General features: G+C 72.1%; 2 protein-coding genes across 2 annotated transcripts; both read left to right on the top strand.

Annotated features, from left to right (window-relative positions):
• The first annotated feature begins 4,109 nt into the window (after window positions 1-4,109).
• PLEKHG5 (pleckstrin homology and RhoGEF domain containing G5) lies at window positions 4,110-10,904 on the top strand. The gene is made up of 21 exons (XM_050909333.1): window positions 4,110-4,175; window positions 4,375-4,477; window positions 4,557-4,617; window positions 4,707-4,798; window positions 4,877-5,013; window positions 5,117-5,265; window positions 6,853-7,038; window positions 7,215-7,385; window positions 7,461-7,556; window positions 7,645-7,695; window positions 7,782-7,931; window positions 8,009-8,119; window positions 8,184-8,333; window positions 8,421-8,558; window positions 8,902-9,021; window positions 9,122-9,254; window positions 9,325-9,440; window positions 9,512-9,651; window positions 9,725-9,918; window positions 9,957-10,499; window positions 10,612-10,904. Exons 1-20 carry the CDS (start codon window positions 4,133-4,135, stop codon window positions 10,436-10,438), a joined length of 2,823 nt encoding a protein of 940 aa, XP_050765290.1. The 5' UTR covers window positions 4,110-4,132; the 3' UTR covers window positions 10,439-10,499; window positions 10,612-10,904.
• Window positions 10,905-12,936: 2,032 nt separating this feature from the next.
• Window positions 12,937-15,134, top strand: TNFRSF25 (TNF receptor superfamily member 25). The gene is made up of 7 exons (XM_050909641.1): window positions 12,937-13,134; window positions 13,415-13,610; window positions 13,713-13,844; window positions 13,940-14,092; window positions 14,183-14,264; window positions 14,359-14,420; window positions 14,506-15,134. Exons 1-7 carry the CDS (start codon window positions 12,937-12,939, stop codon window positions 15,132-15,134), a joined length of 1,452 nt encoding a protein of 483 aa, XP_050765598.1.
• Window positions 15,135-15,669: the final 535 nt, after the last annotated feature.

Genomic DNA, 15,669 nt, shown 5'->3' on the forward strand with positions numbered 1-15,669 from the left:
CAGGGCTGGAGTACGGGGCGGTGGAGCGCTTCTCCTGGAGCTCCAGCCTGGACATCAGCGAGGAGCTCGGGGGTAGGTGGCTGGGGGGCCGCGGGGGGCCGGCGGGCTGCGGGCAGCCGCGCTTGGCCAAAAACCTCCAGCCCTGGCAATGAGGGTGAGGGGCCGGGAGAAGCTCCGGCCGGAGCAGGGATGCCGCGGGGATGATGCAGTGGGGATGCTGCAGGTGCAGCCGGGGAACGCTCAGCAAACCGCACCGTGCCAGCGGCACCGCTCCCTCCCGGCTCAGACAGGCACCTGAAACGGTGTGCTGCCGCGATGCACTCTGGTGCGAGGACGGTCCGGTTTCAAACCCGTTTGCCGTTTCCGGGAGAGCCGGGTGTGATAACGCAGCCTGCGGCAGCAGGAGGAGGTGACCGGCCGGGGAGAGGAGCTGGTGGGGACAGGATCCCTCCTGTGGCCCCTGAAGTGGCTGGTGGGGACCTGGACACCCTCCTGCTTCTGCCAGAAACCGGGGCTCCCTCTGCACGCTCCCTGCTGAGGAGCTCCCACCCGGCACGCCTAAGGCCCTAGTGTGCGCCTGACCTGCTGCCGGGGTCAGCATTTGGGAAGAGCCGCGCGGCTCTGGCCGTGCCGGCGGCTGCGGTGTGGAGCTGGTCCCCGGCACCGCCAGCCGCTCGGGCCGGCCTCGAGTTTTTGGTGAGTTTGGAAAACTTTCCCTTGGGTGCGTGAAAGAATTTATTTGTTTCCGTTATTATTCCCGATAGGTCAAGTGAAACGGCGGCGGCGGGGGGCCGGCCCAGCCCGGCGGGCGCTGCGGGGCGGCCACGGGGACAGAGCCCTCATTGTGCTCCCGCCGCGGGGGCAGCGCGGCAGCCCCGGCTCCCAGCCCTCTCCCGGGGGACGGCGAGCCGAGCCCTGCCTGGCTGCTCCTGCACCGTCGTCCAGCAGCGTCTGCCGTGCTGCGGCAGCCCCTGCCGGCGCGGGCAGCCCTGCCTGCGCCTGGGATCATCTCCTGGCCGGGAGCTGGGGCAGCCGGCACCGCTCCGGATTGTCTCCCTCTCTCTGGGCAGAAGCAGCAGCTTTTTTGGCGCTGCCTCAAAAGGCGGTTTTTCCCGCAGACCGAGGCTAACCCCGGCCTTGGCCGCGGTCCTGCTCGGGCCGGCGTGGATGCTGTTTTTGTTGGCAGGAGGGATGCGGGAGAGGGGAGCGGCGTGGTGGGGGAAGCCCCTCTGCCGGGGCTGGTGCGGCCGTGCCGTCCGGTGCAGCCATGCCGCCTGGTGCAGCCGTGCCGCCTGGCCTCTCTGCATCCCCTGCATCGGCTCCATGCCCAGCAGGGCAGCTTCCCATCGGAGCATCCGTGCCCTGCAGCGCGGCTGCCCTGCAGGAGGGTGTTCGTGCTGCTCGTTTGCCGTGAGCCGCCCGGAGTCTGTTATTTTTAAACGCTTAGATGCAACGCGTAACAAAAGCCTTCAAAATAGGATTTGTCCCTAAGGCCGATTTAACTGTCAAAGCTTAAAGTGGCTCCTAAGCCCCGTTGGGGGCTGGCGAGTGGCAGATTTTGCGTTCCTGCTGCAGCCCCGGTCCGTGCCAGCCCCGGGGCAGCTGGGGCAGGTCCGTGTCCGGATCCTGCGACTTGGGGCGCCGGGCAGGAGGTGCCGGATCCTGACGCTGCAGGATGCGCGGCGCCTTCCCCCAGCAGGGATGCAGCGCTGGCTCTTGGGCTTGGGGTTTCATCCCCCTGGATGGGCTGCGGGGCAGGCAGGAGCAGGCAGGCCCAGCCTCGGCTGAGCCCGAGTGCTTTGCCAAGCTCTTAAACCTGGGGTTTGCGGTGCGGGAGCCTCGGCACGGCCTCCCTGCGCGGGCAGGGCTGGGAGCGGGGCTGGAGGCAGCTCACTGCGGTGCCCCGGCACTGACCTCCCTCTCTCCTGCAGCCGAGCCGTGCCCGCTGGAGGAGACGGTGCTGCGCTGCCAGAACCCCGACTGCACCGGCGAGAGGAGGGCGGCCAAGGTGGGTCCTGTGGGGTGGTGGGCAGCGCCAGGCAGCTGCCTTCTGCCGGCACCGGGCATCGGTCTCGGCGGGTGAGAAGGGGCAGCAGGAGGCTCTGCCCGACCTGCCGCTCCCCGAAGCCGCCCTGGCGTGGCCAGCAGCCCCTCGCCAGCCATGTCCCTTCCGGCCCGTGCCGGGCATGCATTCCCTGGTGGTGTTGCGGTCCTGCTGGCATTTAACGGTACGGCGGCAGCTTGCCCCTTTCCCCTAGCTGGTGTGATTCGGGCTAAGCCGCTCTAGCCCGTCTGTCCCCCCCTCGCTAACAGTGACGCCAGAGCGGATTTAGGGTCCCTTCTCTCCCACCGGCTGGCCGGGTGCGGGGCTGGGCTGGACCCACGCACCAGCTCCCGGTGAGTCCCCGGGATTCCTGGCCGGGGCCGCGGGCGGTGTCTTTCTGGCGCAGCAGGCGGGACGGCAGCCCGGCCACGCCGGGAGGTGTGCCGCTGCGCTTTGTTTGCACAGCTGGGGTGGCAGGGCCAGCGCTGGCGGGGGCACACGTGGCTCTGGGCTGCGGCCGCCCCGGGGCACAGCTGGGACCGCCGGGAGGGACCCGCCGGGGCCACCCCGCCGCTGTCGCCAGAGACCCCCAACGGCGCCCAGCAGGTAGCGGGGGGCGGGGGGTCCTGGCTGGGCTGGGGCTCGTCCTGCCGTGGCACGGAGCTGCATCGCGTCGCCCCTCGCTTCGTGGGGCAGCTGCCGAGGGCGAAGCTGCCGCATGCCGGGAGCGCGGTGGGGCCGGGAGCCGGGGGCTGATCCCCGGGGTGGGCAGAGGGGTTTGGGCATCCTGCCTGGCCCCTTGTGCGGGGACGAGCCGGGGGCTGAGCCGCCGGCACGGGGTGGACGGGGAGCCCCAGATCCCAGCGGGGCAGCTGCTGAGGGTCTCGGGGGGTGCCCGCTGAGCGAGCGCCGGCTGCGGTCACTGCCCTGGAGCCTGTAGCCATGTTCCCTGTCTCGCAGGTGCCACGATGGCCACGACGGTGTTGGGCTGGGGCACGCGGTGGGAGAGGAGGAGGGCTGGGGCCAGGGCCGCGGGGCGTCCTGGGTGGGGCGGGCGTGCCTCCGGGGCTGGGGCTGCCCCGTGGCCCAGGCACTGGTGGGTGCGCGCGGTTGCCGCAGAGGGACTGACGGCCCCCTGGGGAGCGCGCGGGTGGCGGGAGCGCGTCAGCTCTGACCTCAGCAGCGCCGGGAGGAAGGAGGGCAGGAAGTGGGGGCGGCTGGAGCTGCACGGGAGCTTCCTCCCTGCAGCGGCATGGTGCGCTGCAGGCAAACCCGAGCAGGGCTCGCTCCTCCCCGGCAGCCCCTCGCACCCCACCGCGTCCAGGGCGGCGATGGTGGTCCCACACGGGGATGAGGACGTGCCGGCGGTGTAGCAGGGCTCATTGGCAGTGGCTGGCGGCACTGCGGTCCGGGGCGAGGCGGGCACCGGCTGGGGGTCACGGGCTGTGCACCGTGCTGGGGGCCTGGCCGGGGGTTTAAAAATAACCGGCTGTGAATGCCTGGTGGGGCTGGGGCCGCGGCCGCGGCCGGCACACAATCGGAGGAAACGCGCCGGCTTCGAGCATTGTTTCGCCGCAGACACTCACTTCCTCCGTCCTGCTGCAGGGACGCTGCTCTCGCCAGCACAAAGGGGCTGCGGCATGGGAGGGCGGCCTCCCCGGCACCCGGCGAGGTGCGGGTGTGACACGGGTGCAGGTGGCTGTCCCCCGGCTCCCCCTCCATGCCGAGGCACGTGCAGCCTTCCCGGGGTCCCGCTCAGTGCGGCGGAGAGGGCAGGGGGCTCTGCGGTGCAGAACCCCCTGCCTTGTGGCCGTATCCTGCTCACGCTGCTTTCCCCACACCCGCTCTGGCCTCAACGTTGCCTGCGAGCGGTGTGCCGGCAGCAGTTCGGGATGGGAAGGGGGGTCCCCGCTGCTCGTGGTGCTGCCCGTCCCTCCCACCGGCGTGCCATAGCCATTGGCCCCCGGGCAGCCCGTGCCCGGCTGACGCGTGCGCCCGCAGGTATGCCACCATGCAGAGTGCCGGCAGCTGAACCGCAGCGGCCCCCTCAGCCTGTGTGAGCTCTGCGACGGCCGCCTCCATGGCACCATGCACTTCGACGGCCACATCCGCTTCGACCTGCCCCCGCAAGGTGAGCCGGGCTGGATGCGGCCGGTGCCACTGCTCCCGGCGGCTCCGCAGCAGCGGGATGCGCTTGAGGCCGGTGCGGTGCAGGGATGGGAATGGGATGCGCTCGGGGCTGGTGCAGCACAGGGATGGGAATCGGATGCAGCTGGAGCCGACGTGGGGCTGGGGGTGCCGGCACAGCCCAGCTCGACACCCGTTTGCAGGCTCCATCCTGGCCCGCAACATGTCGACACGCTCGTGCCCCCCGCGCACCAGCCCTGCCTCCGACGTGGAGGAGGAGGAGGAGGGACCGGCGGATAGCAGAGGGTGAGCCCCCGCCCTGCGCGTCCCCTCCGCGTCCCCAGCCCGTGGCGTCCCGGTCACCCTGCCCGCCCTGTGCCCGCAGGGAGCGGAGGAGCTCGGCGCTGAAGCTGCCCAAGAAGAAGGCTCGGCGCAGGCACACGGACGTAAGGCACCGGCCCCTCTCCCCAGGGTGCTCGGCGGGCCCCCGCGCGTGGGAGGGACCCCTGAGCGAGCGGCTGCCGCCTCCCCCCAGGACCCCAGCAAGGAGTGCTTCACCCTGAAGTTCGACCTCAGCGTCAACATCGAGGCGGAGATCGTGCCGGCTGCAAAGAAGAAGTCCCTGGGGTGAGTCTGCTGGGGAGGGATGCGGGGACGGATGCGGGGACGGATGCGGGGACAGACGCGGGGCTCATGTCCCCGCAGGGAGGTGCTGCTGCCGGTCTTCGAGAGGAAGGCGATCGAGCCAGGCAAGGTGGACGTCTACCTGGACCAGTCCCACACGCCGCTCTCCCTCCAGTTTGAGGCGTACCGCTTCGGGGGGCACTACCTGCGGGTGAAAGGTGCGGCGGGGGCCCGGCGGGAGGCTCGGCTGCCCCGGGGCTCACGGGGGACTCGGCCGCCCTGGGGCTCGCAGGGGACTCTGACCGCCCGATGCTCCCGCAGCCAAGCCCGAGGACGAGCTGAAGGTGGAGCAGGCAGCGCGGGATGCCAGGTCGGCCAGCCTGCCCATCCTGCACCCTGCCAGCACTGCTGCGCTCCTCGGGCCGGCACTGGAGCTGGTGCCGGGACGCCGGGAGGGCGCCGACAGCCTGGTGAGTGCCAGTGCCAGCCCCGGGGGGGAGGAACTGGGGAGGGAGTGGTGGGGCACGGGACCCCCCGTAGCCATCCTTGCTGGGAAGATGGGGACGTGGGGCAGTGGCATGGTGTCTCTTGGATGCCCTTGTGTGGTGTGGGCTGAAGACCCCCCCAGAGTCCCCAAGAGCCAGTTTGGCTCCTGGCTGTTCCATGGTGGCTGTGCCGTGGTGGTGCTGCACGGGCAGTGCCCTGTGCCAGGCGTGGCAGCTCAGCCGGTGGCACCGGCCCCGCGGCCGTGCCACGTACAGGCTGGCACCAGAGCGAAGGCAAACAGGGGCCCTGGGAGCCCCGGCAGTGGCAGCCGCTCAGTGCCGCCCTGGCCCTGGGGCTCACCCTGGCCGCCGGCCCTCCTCTCACCGCAGTGCCTGGCAGCTGCTGAGCACAGCCCGGTCCTGCCCCATGGACCCTGGCCCCAGATAAGGCGTGGAGCCAGGCTGGCTGCCGCTCCCCGTGGGAGCAGGCTGCCACGCTCGTGGGGAGCGGCTCCGGGGGGCCGGTGGAAGGGACGTGGTGCTCGGCCCCGCGCCGGCAACCCCTGAGGGTGGCAAGTTGGCCGTGTGGCTGGGGCTGGTGGCTGCCCGTGTCCGGCGTGACAACGCCTGGCTGTGGGACCGGCACGGCCCCGGCAGGGCGGGGGGCAACCAGCCACCCCTGCAGAGGTCTTGGCCCTGACCGCCTTCATGGGGGTAGGCGGGAGCTGAGCCGCGCCGGGGCCATGGGGCTGGCAGCGGCCGGGGCACCTGGGGATGCGGCGGCACGGTGAGTAACGGGGATGGCGCCCGTGATGGCTCTCCCTGCCTGGGGCTGGGGACGTGGCAGGGTGCAGGGCTGTGCCGGCAGCGGTGGCAGCAGCGTGCCACGTCCCGTGGCTCGATGGCAGGCGGGAAGCCCCAGCCCTGCTGCCTTTCGTGCTGGGGCGAGGAGATGGCAGCGGCCGCGTCCCAGCACAGCCCAGGGATATGCGGGGAGGCAGCCGGTGCAGCGGTGCCCGGGACGGCAGGAGCCGCTTGGCCGTGACCCAGCTCTCGCGCCAGCCGGGGGGCTTTGATCTCTGCCGGTGAATTGTTTCGGCTCTGGTTAGCTTATCTGGCCAAAGGGGGAAATTAGGTTTTCGGCGCTGGCCCCACCTCCTTTTGTTTCGGAGGAGCCCGGCCGCAGCCTGCCCAGCTCCGGCTCCACCGTCTGAGCTGGGAGCACGGCTGGGCAGGCGGCTCAGCCGGGGTGCTGCACTCTGCGGGATGTCCTGAGCCCCCGCGCTGCCGGGGCCGCTTGCCCGTGACCAGCCGGGCTCGACCAGGCGCACCCGGGGCCCCACACCCCCGGGATGCAGGTAGGCAGGTCAGTGCGGGCAGGGGCGTGTGGCCGGGGGGACCCCGCTGCCCGGGGGTGCCATCTGGGTGTCTGTCTGTCCTACGGCTGCTCGAGGTCAGCCCCGCTGTAGCATCGTGCTGCGCCGTGCCGCTGTCCCCATCCTGGCGGCACAGCCGCGCCGGGCGTGCGGTGCTGGGTGCTGACGCCGGAGGCACCGGCTGTCCCTGCTGCAGGCTCCGGGCAGGAGGAGGAAGAACATGACGGAGTTCCTGGGGGATGCCAGCATCCCCGGCCCTGAGCCGGCCCCGCACGGCAGCGGCTCCCTGCCTGTCAATGGCACCGACACCTGGAAGAACCGTGCTGCCAGCCGCTTCAGCGGCTTCTTCGGCTCCGGCACCAGCGCTGGCTCCTTCGGGCGGGTAGGTGGGACGCGGGCACGGGGAGGGGGTGCGGGAGCTGCTCCCAGCTACGCTGGGGAGCTGGGATGGGTCCCCCGGGGCTCGAGCCCCCCCAGCTCTGCGGGCAGGGCGAGGGGGTCCGTGGCACGTCCCCGCTGGCCCCCCGCCCAGCCGCTCTGCCCCCCGCTTTCGGCCAGGAGACCGAGAAGCTGGAGCAGCTGGCGAGCAGGCTGCACGCCTACGGCACCTTCGGGCTGCCCAAGCTGCCGCCCCAGCTCCGCTTCGACCGCGACTCCTGGGAGGAGGACGGGGACGAGGCCGGGCTGGCACTGGAGGACAGCTGGCAGCAGATCATCCGGGGCGCGGAGGTAGGGCCGGGGGGCCTGGGGGGCTGCGGTGGCTCTGCCCAGCCACCGGCGCGGCGCTGACGCTCAGCCCGGCAGGCCCTGTCGCGCCGGCAGTGCCACCAGCAGGAAGCCATCTGGGAGCTGCTGCACACCGAGGCCAGCTACATCCGCAAGCTCAAAGTCATCACCGACGTGAGTGCCGGCGGCCGCCGCGCCACGCCGCGGCAGGGGGCCGGGGGCCGCGGCCGCACCCCACTGGCTCCCCGCTCTGTCCCCGCAGCTCTTCCTCTGCTGCCTGCTGAACCTGCAGGAGTCGGGGCTGCTCTGCGAGGTGAGCGGTGGGGGGCTACGGGGGCCGGGGCACGCCGGCAGGGTGAGGATGCCGTCCCCACGCAGCTGCCTGCCTCACCCCCGCAGGTGGACGCCGAGCGGCTCTTCGGCAACATCGGGGAGATCATCCGGCTGCACCGCGAGCTGTGGCGCAGCGTCATGGCCCCGGTGCTGGCCAAGGCACGCCGGACCGGGGCACTGCTCGACCCCGTCGACTTCCTCGACGGCTTCAAGACGGTGAGTGGGGGATGCCGTGCTGCGGCGGGGGGCCGTGCCACCACCACGCCCCGCGGTGACCCCCCTGCGCCCCCCAGTTCGGCTCCCTCTTCAAGCCCTACGTGCGGTACTGCATGGAGGAGGAGGGCTGCATGGAGTACATGCGGGCGCTGCTGCGGGACAGCGAGCTCTTCCGCGCCTACGTGACGGTAAGGGGAGCGGGCGGGGGCCGGGGCCGGTGCCGGGGCCGGGGCTGACACCTGCGTGCCACAGTGGGCCGAGAAGCACGAGCAGTGCAGCCGCCTGAAGCTGAGCGACATGCTGGTGAAGCCTCACCAGCGCCTCACCAAGTACCCGCTCCTCCTCAAGTCCGTGCTGAAGAAGACAGACGACCCACGCGCCCGTGACGCCGTCACCGCCATGGTAAGGGGCTGGGGGGCACAGGGCGGTGGGGCGCAGCGTGGGGTGGTCCCCCCCAGCCCCTCGAACCCACCGCCACCCCGGCCACAGATTGGCTCTGTGGAGCGCTTCATCAACGACGTCAACTCGCGGATGCGCCAGCGGCAGGAGCGGCAGCGCCTGGCTGCCATCCTCAGCCGCATCGACGCCTACGAGGTGGTGGAGGGCAGCACGGATGAGGTGGACAAGGTAGGCTGGGCACGGTGGAGCTGCCATGCCGTGCCACCCCGTGTCTTGCTACCCCATGCCATGCCATGCTATGCCACCCCATGCCATCTCATGCCGTGCCATGCTACTCAATGCCGTGCCATGCTACTCAATGCCACACCATGCCACGCTACCTCATGCCATGTCATGCCACCCTATGCCATACCGTGCTATGCCACCCTGTGTCATTTCGTGCCACGCCAACCCATGCCATGTCATGCCGCGCTTGTACCAAGCCACCCCATGCCATGCATGCTACCCCATGCCACCATGCGCCATGCCACGCCATGCCGTGCCCGGCGCTGATGCCGGGGGCTCCCGGCAGCTGCTGAAGGAGTTCCTGCGGCTGGACCTGACGGCCCCCATCCCCGGCACGTCCCCGGAGGACACCCGGCAGCTCCTCCTCGAGGGCAGCCTGCGGATGCGGGAAGGTAAAGACAGCAAGGTGAGGACCGCGGGGGACGGGGAGCCTCGGCCCCGGCCCCTGCCCGCCCGCCCCCGCCCGCCGCACCGGCCGGCGCCCACGGCCCCGCTTTCATCCCCAGATGGACGTCTACTGTTTCCTCTTCACCGACCTCTTCCTCATCACCAAGCCCCTCAAGAAGGCTGAGCGCACCAAGGTGGTCCGCCAGCCCTTGCTGGTGGACAAGGTTGTCTGCCGGGAGCTCAGGGACCCGGGTGAGCGGCGCCGGGGGCGATGGGGGCCGCGAGGGGGTCCCCGGACGCTGCTGACGGCCCCTGCCCACAGGCTCCTTCCTCCTCATCTACCTGAACGAGCTGGGGAGCGCTGTGGCCGCCTACACCTTCCAGGCCAGCGGGCAGTCGCTGTGCCGCAGCTGGGTTGAGGCGGTGCGCAATGCCCAGGTGAGGGGCGCGGGGGGCGGGCGGGGGTCCCGCGGGCGCCCTGTGCCTCTCTGATGCCTCTGCCTCCTCAGAACCTGCTGCAGCGGCTGCGGCAGCGCCGGCGCCTGGAGGAGGAGGAGGAGGAAGAGGAGGAGGGCGAGAGCGGCGCCTCGGCCGCCAGTTCGCCCACCGTCCTGCGCCACGGCAGCACCAGCCCGGACTCGCAGCGGTGGTAGGGAGTGGGAGGGGGGCCCCGCATACCCCCAGCCCGGCACAGCCCCCTCCTCACCCTGCTGCCCCCGCAGCCCTTCCGACGGCTCCACCGAGACCCTCGCCGTGGTGGCGGCGGACGGCGGTGACGAGCTCTCCTCCCCGGACTGGGACGCGGGGCCCTTCAGCTCGACCTCGGACGGCTCCTCCGTCAGCACCGGCACCTCCATCGGCACTGGCGCCTCTGCCGAAACCCCCACCCGGGAGCTGCCCGCGGGCGCCCTGCCTGTACCCCTGCCCCATGCCGCGGCCCCCCGGCCGGCGGCTGCCGCTCGTCCTCCATCGACAGTGCCTACGGCACGCTCTCGCCCGCCTCCCTGCGGGACTTCGGCCAGCAGCCGGAGGGGGTGGCTGAGGAGGGGCGGGAGCCCCCCCCAGGCCCCCCGGCCCCCCGGCCACCTTCGCCCCGGCTGCGCCGCCGGACGCCCGTGCAGCTCCTGCCCTGCCCAGCCAGGGTGCTCAAGTCCAAGTCGGAGGCCAGCCTGCCCCAGCTCCTGCCCCCCGGTCCCCCGGCCCCCCTCAGCCAGAGCCGCAGCCTCTCTGACCTCTGCGCCGGTCCCCCCGGACTAGCCAAGCCCCCGGCCCCCCGGCTGCCCCCGGCAGCAGCGGCAGCTCCACCTCCGAGCTCTCGGAGCCAGAGGAGCCGGTGGAGAGCCCGGCGTCCCTCCCAGGGGAGCTCGGTCGCGACCCCCCGCCCGCTGCCCGCCGGACCCTCTCAGACCCGCAGTCGGCACAGCACCGCAAGCTGACGCTGGCGCAGCTCTACCGGATCCGGACCACGCTGCTGCTCAATTCCACGCTGACCGCCTCGTAAGTGCGCTCCTGCCCGCGGGATCCTGGAGGATGCTCTGGCCCTCCCGGATGCTCGCCGGGGGCCGGGTCCCGGCACTGAGGGCATCTCTTCCCGCTCTGTGCCTTGCAGGGAGGTCTGAGAGCCGCCGGGGCGGTAAGGATGGACGTGTGGCCACGCCAAGGAGCTGCTCCCGCTTCTAACCGTAGCGTAACGCCGGGGCCGGGCAGAACGGGCGCTGGGATGCCACGCCAGTGGGGACACGGATGGGGATGAAGACCGGTCCCCTGGGCGGGGACGTGCCCCCAGCATGGCAGCGCGGGGCTGCCCACTTCTCCCTGGTGCAAGGACAGACGCGGCACATGGCTCGTGCCGAACCCTTGTCCGCAGAGATGAGGGTTGTCGGTCGGGGCCCAGCTGCCCCATGGTGCATTGGGCAGGGGGTCCCGGGGCTGCGGGGGGCCGTGGGGCGGCTCCCGTGGGTGAGGAAGGGATGACGACGTTGGCGGTGGTGAGTGGGGAAGGTGCTGAGAGGGACGCGGCGCCGGTGGCACGGTGCTGCGGGCGGTGCGGGCTGGTGGCAGGAGGGGACGGTGCTGGGCTGGGGCGGGCGGTGGCCCCAGGGCCTGGCCGGGGCAGGGTTTGCCCTGTGGGGTGGGATGGGCGGCAGCGGACAGCAGCGCCCAGGGCCGGAGCACGGGAGCCGCGGGGGGACGTGGCGGCGGCTGGAGCGCCGGCTGCCGTCCCGTGCCGGGCTGCGCTCCGCATCCTGGCTGAGCAATAAACCCGGCTGGTGCACGCTCGCGCCCGCCTCGCCTCTCTTTCGGCTGCGGCGGCACCCTACGGCTGGGCAGCACTGGGGTGGGCACGCGGCACGGCCGAGGGAGCCCCGCCGGGGCAGGCACCGCGGTGAGGCTGGGGGCAGCTCCAGCTTCGTGCCCTGGAGCTCGGGGGGGGGATGGAGCTCTGGGGAGGGAGGGGGTCAGCGCTGCTCCCCGCACCCCCCGGCCGTGGTGAGTCCGTGCCAGCAGGAAAGGGAGGGCGGCGGCCGGGCGGCCTGCGGCGAGGCGGCACAGGTCCCTCCCGCGCCCGGGACTCCTGTCATGTGGTTTCACACCCCCTGGACTCATTTCCAAAAAAGTATTTCCTCCTGCTGCAGTTGGGTGTAAAAGCCTGCGTGGGGAGGGCTGGTGCTCACTCGCCACGCGTCGCACGCTGCCGGCAGTGGCGGCGGCGGCAGCGGCGGCGGCGATGGGGTGCCGGGGCACCCTGCCTGGGCGCTGAGCTGCCCCGACACCCCACTGCGCCCACCGCCCCAGTCCCCTCGCCGCCCCGGCATGACCCAGCCGCATCGGCTGCAAGGATGAAGCGCTGCTGCCTGGGGACGGCTTGGGTGAGTGCGGCAGTGCCAGGGTCCCGCGGGCTCCTGGCACCAATTGCGGGGTGCCCTGGGGCCGTGACCACGGGGAGTCTGGAGACGAGGGGCAGTGGGGTAAGCTCAACGCCAAAACCGCTCGCCCCCCCTGGCTGAACGCCTGGGACTGGGGTCTGCCTCGCCGAAGCGCCTGCAGCGTGGCACGGCCACAGGGACCTCAGGCATGGCACAGCCGTGAAGACTGCGGGCACGGCCACGACGTGGCCGTGGGAACTGTGGGCTCAGCCACGGGGACCGGCTGTGCTGACAGCCTGCGGGCGCGGGTCAGGGCTGCCGGCAGTGGTGGCAGCGGCTGCTGGGGGCCATCACGGGGCTGGGCCGGTGGCTGCCCCGGCACACGGGCGCTGGGCACGGAGGCCTCACCGGGGCCGCGTTACGGGTAGGGGTGGTGCTTGCGCGGCACAGGAAGCGGTGGCTCTCCCAACCGCGCAGCCAGCGGTACGACGGTACCTGTGCCGACGGCTCCCCTGCCCGCGGGGCACCTGCTCCCCGTGCTGGGGAAGGGGGCAGCTGCCCGCTTGCAGGCAGGGTGCGCAGGCAGGGCCCCACCATGGGAAGGTCGTGCTTCGGGGGTGACTCAGACGTGCCGCTGGCAGCCGGGGCCGAGGCGGCCGCCCCGATCTGCCGGCAGCACTCTGCAAGTGGGGCAGCCCGTGCGCGGTTTCCAGTCCGCCAGCGGGTTTAATAGAAAATGATTCAGCTGCCGTAATCGGGGCCATCGCGGCTGGGAAATCCAGCCCCTGGCGAGGAATCCCCTGGCTCCCTGCCCATGCTGCCGGCGCCATGGCCCCCCCGGCCCCCTGCCCTCCCCAGGACGGGGGGTGCCAGCACGGGCACCCACTCGCCGCCCCCGCAGGGGCTGTCTGGGGAACGGGGCTCCCCTGGGTGCAGCACCAGGCGCCCCGGGGCGGGGGAACGGTGACCTAGTTTGGGACGCACGTACGAGGCGCGATAGCATCGGGGAGAGCGTGAGCCGGGCACGGCTTCCTCTCGGGGAGGAAATCGCCTCCTCTGCGAGGAAGATGAACCCCAGGAAAGTCGACGTTGGCAGTGTTAACCCTCCCGTGCCCGCCTGCCGGCACGGCCCCAGGCTGGCCGTCCCATGGGCAGCAGCACTGGCACCACCGGCAGCCCGTGCACCCGAGTCCCGAGTCCCCATCGACACGGTGGGCCCCACGACACGCGTGCCCCGCGGCACCAGCAGGAAGCCGCTTGCTTGGGTACAGTGGGGAAAGCACGGCGCAGGGGCTGCCACGGGGCGTTCCCGGCCCCAGGCTCCTGCACCCGCGCAGCTCCAGAGCACAGGGCCATGGCTCCAGCCGTCCTGCCCGGCACAGGCACTGGTGGTCACGCGGCACCGGACCAGGCTTGCCTCTGGCTCTGGTAGCCCAGCACGTGTGGCTGGAAGGGCGGGGAGCACGGTGTGAGGGTGCCCCCCGTGGGTGCGTGGCTCCTGGGGTGCCCCAGCTGCCTGTATCCCTGCCCTCTCCCTGCCCACAGGCGATCCTGGCAGCGCTGTGGCTGGCAGCGAGTGAATCACAGCCCCCGGGGTGCCGGGACCGTGCCATGCCGCGGGGGCAGTGGGTCCTGGCGCGGCTGCCCGCCCGCCCGAGGAGGCATGCCACCAGACCCCCCTGCCCCGCTGGCATGAACTGGATCGAGCAGGCTCACCGGTGCTGTGCCCAGTGTCCCGCAGGTGAGAGCTGCCCAGCCAGCACGGCATGGCACGGCATGCTGTGGCACACCGGGCGCGTTGCCCCAGGTGGCCGTGCTCCCTGTCACCCCACTGTCCCCGCAGGGACGTTCCTGCACACCCCCTGCTCGAGCCACGGCAACGACAGCGTCTGCGCCGCCTGTCCCGCCGGCACCTTCCGCGCCCAGCCCAACACCTTCCGCGAGTGCCAGGCTTGCTACGAGTGCGACCGCCAAAGTGAGCTGGCAGCGCGCTGCGCCGTGCCATGCCGTGCTGCACGGTGCCGTGCCGTGCAGCGCCGTGCCGTGCCACTCACTGCCTGTCTTCTGCAGCTTTCCAGAGCGTGCTGAGCAACTGCTCGGCCACCAGCAACGTCGCCTGCGGCTGCGAGCCGGGCCGCTTCCGCAACTGCCTCGACGAGCACTGCAGCGACTTCTCCTGCCGGCAGTGCCAGCCCTGCACTGGGCGGCTCATCCAGCGGCCCTGTGAGTGCTGCTGGCCGTCCCGCGGTGTGCCCCCACTGGCTCTGCCGCCCCTGGCTGTGCCGCCCTGCCTGATGCCCGCCCTCTCCCCAGGCTCGGAGGCGCAGGACACGCTCTGCGGCAGCTGCAAGCCTGACTTCTACGCCGAGGGCGGCGAGTGCCGGCCATGCAGCACGTAAGCGCCGACCCTCCCTGCACCCCAGCCGGGGACACGTGCGGGGCCCGCGGCACGGCGCAGCGCGGCGCCCACGGCTCCCCTCTCCTTGCAGGAGCGCCCCGGAGATGTGTGGCAAGGAGTGCCAGCAGGCGTGCGGCGGCAGCGGCGGCCAAGGTGCGGGGGTGGCGGGGCCGGGTGTGGTGGTGCGGGGGACGCTGCGCCGGCCGGCTGATGGGGATGTTCCCGCTCCTTCTTGCAGGCTCGGGGCTAGTGTACATCCTGCTGGCGCTCACAGGGCCCTTCTTCCTGGGCGCCCTCGCCATCTACCACAAGAGGAAGCGGCGCCGGCACGACGCCCCGGCAGGCGGCCCCCTCCCCGTGGCGCAGGCAGCCACCCCCACGGCTGGGGCTGCGGCCACGCCGTGGTATCAGGTCAGTGCCTGTGGGTGGGACAGACGGTGCTGGACCCAGCCGTGCTCCCCCCAGCTGACAGAGCATGCCGCCGGCACGGCGAAGCAGAGCCCCGAGTACGGGGCCTTACTGCGGGAGCAGCCCAGCGGTGCGGCACGGCCGGGCGGCGAGGTGGAGCCCTCTGCTCCCCCGGAGCCCCGCGGCGCCCTGCTGCAGGGCAGCCAGCTCTACGCCGTCATCGACGCGGTGCCGGTGCGGCGCTGGAAGGAGTTCATGCGGGTGCTGGAGCTGCGGGAGGCGGAGATCGAGCTGGTGGAGCTGGAGGTGGCCCACATCCGCGACCAGCAGTACGAGATGCTGAAGCGCTGGTGCCAGCAGACCAGCGCCACGCTCGACCGCGTCTTCGCCGCCCTGGAGCGCATGGAGCTGGCCGGCTGCGCCGAGGCACTGCGCCGGAGCCTGCCGGCGGGCCCCTGACCCCCCTGGTGCCACCACCCCGGCAGAGGGAGGTCCCGGCACCTCCCCGGCTCGCCAGGCGCCTCGGCCAAGCCGTACCCCTAAGTATTGTTACTTATGCCGTGTAGACATTTTATGTCAGTTTTATGTCCCCTCCCCACCCGCCCCACCCCCCCTATTTATGTCCCCCTGCTCCCAGGGCCGGGCGGGACCTTGCGCCCCGGCACGCCGGCTGCCCGGCCGCTCGCGGGACGAGCGGGCGCCGAGCCCGCCGCGAACCCATGGGATAGTTCTCGAGGCCGCCCGCTGCCGGGCGCGCCGCCCCCGCCCCAATAAAGTGGCGTGTTCTCCATCCGCTGGGCTCCGGCCCTTCTTCCCGCCGCTGCGCCGGCCCGGCCGGGCACCGCTGGCATCAGGGCCACCACGGGTGGCGTGGCCAGCGCAGGTGACGGGGGCGATGTGGGTGATGGCGGTGATGCAAGCGATGCGGCTGATGCGGGTGATGGTGGCGACGGGGGCACCGCGGTGGGTGCCGCGCGGTGCGGGCAGGGGGGTG

This window comes from Gymnogyps californianus, chromosome 21 (genome assembly GCF_018139145.2).
Source record: "Gymnogyps californianus isolate 813 chromosome 21, ASM1813914v2, whole genome shotgun sequence".
NCBI lineage: Eukaryota > Metazoa > Chordata > Aves > Accipitriformes > Cathartidae > Gymnogyps > Gymnogyps californianus.